At 34.4% G+C, this 10087-nt stretch overlaps 1 protein-coding gene across 1 annotated transcript; it reads right to left on the bottom strand.

Moving 5' to 3' along the window:
• Positions 1–1425: 1425 nt before the first annotated feature.
• On the bottom strand, positions 1426–7795 carry LOC140047033 (uncharacterized). Its single transcript, XM_072091829.1, has 13 exons — positions 7738–7795; positions 7508–7557; positions 7182–7390; positions 6793–6970; positions 6392–6533; positions 5769–6075; positions 5537–5662; positions 5077–5211; positions 4811–4915; positions 4382–4535; positions 3577–3675; positions 3174–3317; positions 1426–2638 (listed from the first exon to the last, which is right to left on the bottom strand). The coding sequence occupies exons 2-13, from the start codon at positions 7553–7555 to the stop codon at positions 2549–2551; spliced, it is 1737 nt and encodes a 578-aa protein (XP_071947930.1). The 5' UTR covers positions 7556–7557; positions 7738–7795; the 3' UTR covers positions 1426–2548.
• Between the last annotated feature and the right edge of the window lie 2292 nt (positions 7796–10087).

Raw genomic sequence — 10087 nt, 5'->3', positions numbered from 1 at the left:
CATGTCTTATAATTGGCCCTTTCATTATGCAAAAGTGTATTTTGCACTATTTTGGGTAAATCATTTGTTTTACAACGCTGAGACTAGGTCAGGATTGAACCCTGGACCTTGGGATTGAAAGACAAGCACGTTAACCACCACTACAATTAAACACAAATAACTGAACAATGTTTTATGCCGTGATTTGAATCGAGCGCTTTCGAAAAAAAAACAATAACAAATCAACTGTTAATTTTACAATGTAAATAATTAATTTATTAACTTGTTTGTTTTCTTTTTCTGCCTGTATTCTTCTGCTTCCTGAAGTGGTATCTTGTAGGATGTTTGTATACACGTTATTCTAGTCTAAATCAAACCTAATCTCAATATAGCAGATGAACTGTACATTGACGCTGTAATTGACTTTTAAATAAATTATACCGAAAATGTTTGGTTACTTTTCAAGGTTAATGGGTTGTGGCATGTTTCAATTTTTAGTCGCGTGGAAGCGACTCTATAGTTCACTATGTCGGTCGGTCGGTCTGTCTGTCTGTCTGTCTGTCGGTCTGTCGGTCTGTCTGTCGGTCTGTCTGTCTGTCGGTCCGGTATCACTATGCGTTTTATCGCTTTCTGACCTTATCTTGATATCAGTTTAATCTAGCTAGGTCAATTTTTCACAGTATATTCCTTATGGCCAGGAATCAATGTGGTTATGTTTGCACGGTGCGCAATAAAAAATTACGCGGTCTACGCACGATTTAACGAAATCACGTTTGTAATCATTTCACAACCATGAATCACAATTAAATAAAATTTGGTACTCATAAATTTCAGGGCATAAATCATCATATGGCAATACAATTACGTGCGTAGCGCATGTAACGCATGCGTACGCGCGCTTAAAATTTTCAAAATTTATTTTCGATGAAATAAGAGTACATTTCAGGCAATTTTAAGCGTTTACAAAATTGCCATGAGTGCGCATATTTTTGCGCGCGCACTGCGCGTTAAATGTTATTGCGCACTCTTTTTGCCCGATTTCTGTTTTCTTGACTTACTTTTCAACTCGAAATTACGTTATACGAGCACGTCGAAAGTGACAGGCTACGCACGTGTAAATTTAAAAAAAATAAATGTTTTTAAACATTTCAACATTTTTAAACATGTTCAGTAATTTCGGTCAGTATAGTTCACTATGTCGGTCGGTCGGTCTCTCTGTCTGTCTGTCTGTCTGTCTGTCGGTCTGTCTGTCGGTCTGTCGGTCTGTCTGTCGGTCCGGTATCACTATGCATTGTAGCACGTGACTTAATGGCTGTTGGCCTTGTTATCAATACATCTCACTTGGTCTAAATGATAAATATATCAGAAAACAGTTGTTTGTACCCTGATACACACAAGGTAGTCATAGATTCTACAAGTAAGTCAAATGAAATACAAAAACTGTAGTTAGGTAATCATTTATTTTTTAATATATCAATATATAATGCTATATTTGTTCTTAAAGCACTGATTTATTATATACATTGCATATAGGCTTTTTTTTCAATAGGCCTCCTATAACATTTTATTTACTTTATATGTTAATGTTTTATGTTCATCATCGCAGCCGATTAAGCCGAATTACAGGATATTTACAATATAAAAAAATAGTAAAAATGTTTCCACAGAAAAACAAATACAAATTTAATAATAATTAATACTGTATAAGATAAGGATGGTGCAATCATTAATTTTGTTAGATAATTGTTAAAATGTTAAAACTGGAATGTTTAAACTACGTATATACATATATTTACTTTTGTACAATTTTTAATAATTTGGCCTATATAAACATAGTACCTTATCCCTTGTAGGTGCCAAGGAAAAGGGGAAACAAAAATATAGTGAAAAAAAAGTTTTTTTTATTCCTAAACTATATTTTGTTATAGGCCTACAGATTATTTAAGGTTATTTCCCAGTATATATTTAACATTATATAATATATATAACAAATATTTTCAACAACAATGCAAAATAGAAAATAATGCAAAAATTGAAAATCACTCAAAACTTTATAAAAGTTACTCATGTTTTCGTAAAAAATAAGCTTGTAATAATACAAAATGTTTTTTTTTAATCAAATAGGCCTAATAGCAGTTTTACCAAGAAAATACAAATCTTATTCACAAAATATTTGTGATTTGTAGGCTATTAAGTAAAATATTTTTAGTCGCGTGCAACGCAACTCTACAGCTCACTATGTCGGTTGGTCGGTTGGTCGGTCGGTTGGTCGGTCGGTCGGTAAACACTAACTCAATTTTGAGCACGCGACTGCAGCCATTTATATGGCCTTGTTTTACATAAGCATACTAATATACAATACAAATACGATAAACATACTAATTAAAGCAGAAACGATGGCCATTTTAATTCTATCTCACTTCTTCTCACCATGGAGGAATTCCTCCATATCCTCGCCAACAGGTATGCCTGTCATTACATTATAATACTGATATTATAATACTGTTCATTGTTATTTTTTACACTTTTCGAATGTCAAATGTCACCATTTGATATTACAGTAATAAAGCTATGACTGTTCTATGATTGTTTTAACAAAATCAGTAGGCTGTACAATTAAGTTTACAACTTTTCCAGCGGATTGAAGTTTTTCTTCCATCTTAAAAATACAAAATAATAAATGTGTTACACGTATGCTACAAACTAGGTAGAGTTAATACTGTGGTGTAAAGCATGGCCATCATCATCATCATCATCATCATCATCATCATCGTCATCATCATGATCATCATCTATCATCATCATCATCATCATCATCGTCATCGCCATCCTCATTATCATCATCATCATCCTTATCCTCATCATTATCATCATCATATATGTAATCATGATCATCATTATCATCATGTCATCATGACCAAGACCATCTTCATCATTATCATCATCATCACCATCATCATCATCATCATCATCATCATCATCATCATCATGTCATCAGGATCATTTATCACCATCATCATCATCATCTTTACCTTCATCATCATCTGTATCAATATTATCATCATTACCACCAGTCATGATCATCAATCATTAGCTAGTCAATCAATCTGATCATAATTACCACAACCATTTACGACGATTTATAGACTTGATTACTGTAATAATTATGTGATCATTAATCATTATGTACTTACCATTTCTGTTGTGATGTTTTGAGGGATTTCTTCAGAGTTTACGTGTGTTATTGTCCACGTACAGTTCATTCCCATGATGCCTGTAGCTTCTGGTCTAAGCCGACCTTGCGTTGAAGCTAAGTGGTCAGGAGCTACGTTAGTTACCTGATTGATAAAAACACCATATTATGATTAATATGTTATAAATAATAATATTAATTGAGCCAAATATATAATTTAAAAAAAACGATAATTGTCTTTATTAACGTGTTGTTAGTTTCACTTAGAGTGAAGTGAGGTGCATTTACCCTTCCAGCTTGCATTCGTCTCTCGGGCACTATTTCTCCGCTCTCTAAGCATCCCCCATCCCAACCCCTCTCTTCATGCGTATGCCCTACAGTTGTTGGTGTATGAAGTTACTTACCTCTCGACTGTGACACTCTAAGCCAAGGTCCTGACCTGAATGTTGACGAGTTAGAGGTATAATTTGAGCATGAGGTAAACGTTTTACACACAAAGATACCTAAAAATCAAATAAAATACACATTTGTTATTCTATAGTATTTAGTTATGAGCTATAAAATAAAACTTGCGTGTCGTACATCAATGCTGATCCGCCATTCCACTTTGATAACCCGGTTCTCGTACGTTAGCATGTCTAGCGATAATAAACAGTATCTGTAGTTTCTTGCCTGCTGACAACATGGGTTACTTTTATGCTCCTGACATTATGCATTGCCTTTTTTTGTATACGTTACGTTAATGCTTTTCTGTAAATATGGTTAAGCTTGGTTCCCATTATAACGCAACGCAAGGACGTAAACACAACGCAAGCGTGTTGACCAATGACAAGCGACAGTCGAATAAGTCCATCGCTTGTGATTGGTCAAATCCCTTACGTTGCGTTACGTCCTTGCGTTGCGTCTTTAAGCGTGGTTCCCACTAGCGACGCAACGCAAGGACGTAACGCAACACAAGTGAATTGACCAATCACAAGCGATGGCTTATTCGCTTGTGATTGCTAACTGTCTATAACTTCGCTTGTCATTGGTTAAAACGCTTTCGTTGCGTTTACGTCCTTGCGTTACGTTCCAATGGGAACCAAGTTTTAGTGCTTAGCTGCGCTTTAATAAGTCAGCGGTTTCGGCGCGCAATGTTCTCTTATAATTTTTCCTTGTCGTTAAAAAAAATTATGTATTATCTTATTAGTTTCGATCAAAATCTCCTACCTCTTGTTTAGTAGTGGTGTTAATGATATTGTCTGCAAACTTGGCTGAATCCAGCCATTGGTCATTGATTTGAATCAGTTGATCTCCAAACATCAGCCAATGTGGAGTGTCCTCCGCATTTTCTTCTTCCAAAGAATTTTCAAAACCACCAAACCTGCAAATAAAGTGTTAACTTTGTTAGTTGTGATACAATAATAACAGAAAACTCCCTGATATAGCCACCTCTTCAAGGTTTTAAAATACCACGCCAAAGGAAAAACATGACAAACATGAACACATCAGAAAAAACTTGTTGTGTAATGGTAGTGGTATTCATAAAGAAGCATAAGATTCCTTTTGAGTGTCGAATATTTCTGTTATCTTTTTTACGCCAAATGTATTAAACATGATATAATAATGTGAAACAATAATATACTGTATATTACTTACCAAATCCCGTTGTTGATTTCAGCCAACTTGATTCCTCTCCTGACAAGTTCCTGTTTTGAGACGCTAGTTGTTTTTGATTTTCCTTGCTCACGAACATAATCACCACTGAAACAAGTGATCAATAGTAATTACACCATAATAAACTATAAACCACTGACAAATGTATACTGTTCACAATATAATCCGTATATGACATTGAGTATAATTTTGAAAATACTACTCACTGAAGCATACAAATACTATTTTCAATTAATAAACCACCATACCTGACATTATATTTAGTAGAAGCTCGACTGAACGACCTTAATGAAGACGGCTCGTCGGAATTGTTACATTTTTTCATTGGTTTTGGGGCAATTTTCGGTGGTACTGGTTGGTTCTTTTCGGACAGAAGTGGGGATCTGAACAAAAATGGATTGACTAAATGTTAATATTATATAGAATTAGGTATACTTAGTAATAACTTTATAATAAAAAGGTTTATCAAGATGTATACGTTATATGGTTGTATATGCTGTGCTGGTTGATAATTACCGTGAATATTATGTTTTTTACCTCGTTCCCCTCGAGTTCCCTTCATAATCTATTATTGTTATCTGTTATCCTTCTCCCTCCACAACCCACTAATCTATTATCCTTGAATATACCACTGTTGTTTATTTGTAGTAGGCCTACCGCCATTGTGTTATTATTTCAAGCATGTGGCCAATGATAAAAGAAACATACCTGACATATTCATTATAAACCCTAACAGATTTCAATGAAGATGACTTGTCGGATTTATTCTTTGGTTTTGGAGCAATTGTTGGTGGTACTACAGGTCTCTTTTTCTTTTCAGGCAAAGGAGGTGGACTGGAAATATATAATAATTAACAGGTAAAAGGCATTATAAAATTGAAAATGACATGTAAACACAGCATTCAGGATTTCCATATAAACTAAAACAAAATATCATTACCTGACTGCAATATGCCAAGACTGCCTGTTTTCTTCAGGTAACTTTCGTGGCGTATTCTGGTAAATGGGGTCATCCTCAGCAGCATTAACATTCGACACTGGTAGGCCTACTGATAGTTCATAGTGGTTCTGTTTCTCAGAGGAATTTGTGTTGGTTTGTATTGTTTTAAGTTTGTTTGCCAAGTCGTAACTTTCATTGTTATTTTTCAATTTAAACTTGCTGTCTTCTGTTTTCCTCTGCCATTCTTGTACGCCCCTCACAAAATGAATGTTTTCGTAATTAGTGTCTGTGTCTACCATGTTCCTCCCTAATTACAGAAAAACAATAAAATATAAAGAAGTAGTAGAAGGAATTCGCAGGATTCTCGTAAGATTTACAAAATGAGCATATTCTAGTGCGTTCTTTTATCTCCTTCGTTAATACTGGATCCATCTATGTACATTATAATCGATGAAAACTGTGTTGAGGAAACGAGGGAAGAAGCACGTTCTTCCCAAATTCACACAATGAATCATTAGCCTACTGTAAACTCATGCATTTTTATTATTAATATCAATGTTTGTACACACTGCCATTGGCCTATTCACTAATCCCAATCTAAATAATATGAAAACCAAACTTACCGTCGTTATGTTTTTGCATCATGTGGTGTCTGATACAACATGGCAATTCGCTCAGTACCTGAAAGTTGATGTTGTCTGCATTTGCATCTGAAGATTTTGTGGATTGTTCTTGATTTTCTGGTACGGCAGGTAGAGGTCGTCGCTAAAACAAACATATTGCAATTCGCATTATGATAATATTAACATTGGACAACAGAAAATTGAAAAGGAATAAGTGCCTGGCCGATTTTATTTAGTATAGAATATCACCGTTGAATAGCATTACATAACAAAGTTGAAAAACTAAAAAAAAAGAATTAGGCTACGTATAACAACTACGGTAAACATATTGATAATATAATGATGGCGATGATGCTAAATATAATGGGGATGATTTAAATTCAATCTAGGTTTATACTAACCTCATTATTCAAAGCATTTCCAAGAAATCCACCTAGACTTGGGCCACTAATGGTATTTTTTCCTATTTGCACCTGTTTTCGATCGTATCGTTCAGTGTTTGATCGCTGCCTTAGTTTTACTTCTGATTCAATATGGAACAACTTGCATAAAGCAGAATACCATTGGTTGATATCCTCCCTAAAAATAGTATACTATAGTTGAAGAACCGAATAACATAATAGAACTTAAACTAGGGATAATAAAAAATGATATATAATAAATCATACTAGTGATAATAGGTAAAAACATAATGATTTTATTTTAAATAGTAATTTGAACCTAGAGAATAGGAAATACAAATAAATACAGAAAAAAAATGTTTTTTTATACAATTCTTTAAATTACTTACTTTTTTGTTGCAATAAGAAAAATTGTTTTTTCATCGTTCCTAATGCAAAGGATGTTGTCGTGCTTGCTTTTATCAATTGTTATATTTGTTAGTTCTCTGATTTCTAACGAATATTTCGGCTCTTTTCGTGCTGTATAATCCTTCTTCTTTCCATAGCAACTAAGCTTGGAGTTGTCCAGTGAATAGAAATTTTCTTTTCCCTTTTTGCTCTGAAATTTGTAAAACTTAAAATTCAGTTCATCAAAATCATATTATCTGACGGGTTTGTGTATTCAGTGGTATTTGGGTAAAAAACATGCACATTAATTACATTAAATAAACCATACCTTTTCATAGTTGTATTCATATAGATTTCCCGATAGTTCTGACGCCATATCTGTGTAGATAATATTTAGGTAAAAATAAGAAAATGTAATCTTTTCCAATATTTAATATGCACAGGATATGCTTAAGCCACAAACATATTAGGCCTACCATGTAAGTTGATTAACTTAACTAATTGAGTATAATGAGCAAAAGTTTAGACGAGTACAATTGTATTTTAAAAAAACGTTACCTCTGTTTTGTAGAGCGGTATATACAAGCACTGCTTCACGTTAGAACTTTATCTTTAGAATGGTACTACTTGTGTCGAAAGTTTGTTATGCCACTCGTAATTTATTTAAAAAAAAACAAACGGGGAAAACCCTATATCCTGGATTATGATTGGTTGGACGATGCGTGATGAAACTTTATTTCCTTGTTGGTTGTAGACCCATTGTGAGATATGATTTATTTTGGCATCCGTATTTTCCACTGATTTAAAAATGTACTATTGTTTCCATAGTAACGTAATAAAGGATAAATAATATGAAAACGTCATAATAACTTTATTTGCAACTTATGTATATTGTAAATATTTTTTCCATTTATGTTTTGTTTATCCTTAGGAAATGATATGTGGTGATAAATATACGTCTACTACGTTAAAGTTACGTCCAGATTGTACGGACTTCGGTTCTATCCTTCAACATAACACCGGACCCGAATTCAGCCTCAGTGTGAACGTAGTTTTAGAGCCGCTACGATATTCTGCGTGTTCAATCTCTAATGCGTGAAATATTAAGCAAGGAAGATTTGTATACCCCTTATAAAATTGTTCAAAGCAACACCTCCCCGTCCCTCCCTGTACCTTACTGCTGGGGGTATTGGGCTTGTGAAAATAACCGATCGTATCGTAAGCTGTTTGTATTTACAATAATCTTTTCCGCACGACATGATACCTGAACAATATTTGTTTGACTGGACACTGATTTGCTTTCACACCGTCACAGTGTTATTTACACTCTAAAGAAAATGTATTCGTTTACCTTATCGTAAATACTTTGTTTAAACGGTAGTTTCGTTTACGTGTACGTTATTTTCGATTGCCATGATTCGGTTTTGAAATTTGTTTGTATTGTTTAACACATTGTGTTAGACGTCTACAATTTGGATAGAGCAGAGTACTTTATGAAGCCTTTTATTTATACATTTTTAAAGAGTCCTAAAATATTGGGTGTGTTACAGCTTACAGCTCACTATGTCGGTCGGTTGGTCCGTTAATCGGTTGGTAAACACTATCTTGAGCACGCGACTGCAGCCATGTATATGGCCTTGTTACCTCCGCCAAGGAGGTTATATTTTCACCCCAGTATTGTGTTGGCTTGTGTGTATATGTCTGTCTGTCTGTGAACAGCCTGGAGGTCACAGTTTTCAAATTTGGCCACAATGATCTATGCCCCAAAAGCTCGGACGAGTTCGATTTTGAGGGGAAATGGTCATTGGTCAAGATCACGACTAACAAAAAAATGTTTTAATGCCTAGAACCCACAGTTTTTATCCGATTCTCACCAAACTTAGCCACAATGATCAATACTCTAGTAGCTAGATCAACTTTCGTATGCACTTTGAGGTCCAGAGAATTTGACTTCAGAAATTGGTTTAGGGTGGTCAAACAATCATTTTTGGCTTGGTTACACATTTTGAAAATGTGGCGAAAGGTCAAAAGGTCAGGGTGAAAGGTCATAAGAACAAACACCAATATGTCCTTAAATCTCAACAACCACTCGTCACAGCGAAGTAATTTTGGTCTCAAATTGATCAGAAGGTATACATTTGTATTCAGTCTAATGGGACATTTTAGTTTAAAATGACCGGAAATGCCATTTCTGACCTTTGACCCACAACCCAGGGCATGTATTTATCTCCGTAACTACTGGTCGTAGACACTTGAATTTGGTTTTAAATTGTTCGAAATATATATTTTGTTATTTGAGAAACATTTTGAAAAATGTTACAAAAGGTCAAAGGGTCAGGGTCAAGGGTTATATAAACAAATAAATAAAGGTACTTGTATCTCGGCAACCACTGGTCGCAGCAAGTCAATTTTGGTCTCAAAATGTTCAGAAGGCATGCATTTATATTCCATCTAATGGGGCATTTTAGTAAAAAATTATCAGAAATGCCATTTCTGACCTTTGACCCACATACCAGGGCATCTTCATATCTCTGTAAGTACTGGTCGTAGAAACTTAAATTTGGTATCAAATTGTTCGAAATATATATATTTACATTCATTGTAATAGAAAATGTGGTTAAAAGATGAACAGAAAATACTATTACTAATGTTTCAAACAAAAAACATATCTCTACACAACTTATCCTTAGACAGTAATGTTATGCAATATGATACTTTAAATTGTTTCAATTTCAAGTAGGCCTACTAGTTTTTATTGCTGTCCACGAGAACATTTTGATATAAACGTCAAGCTCAACAGTTCTTTTCAGAATGCTAGAAGTAACTTGCCATGTGTATCCGATTAAACGCACCGGGCATTTATTGTTCAAAAGGGTTTTTAGGGGGAGGGGAGGCATCTTTATTTGGG

The sequence above is a fragment of the Antedon mediterranea genome, chromosome 4 (genome assembly GCF_964355755.1).
Source record: "Antedon mediterranea chromosome 4, ecAntMedi1.1, whole genome shotgun sequence".
NCBI lineage: Eukaryota > Metazoa > Echinodermata > Crinoidea > Comatulida > Antedonidae > Antedon > Antedon mediterranea.
Note: the sequence above shows the minus strand (reverse complement) of the source record. Positions and strands in the feature narration are given on the sequence as shown.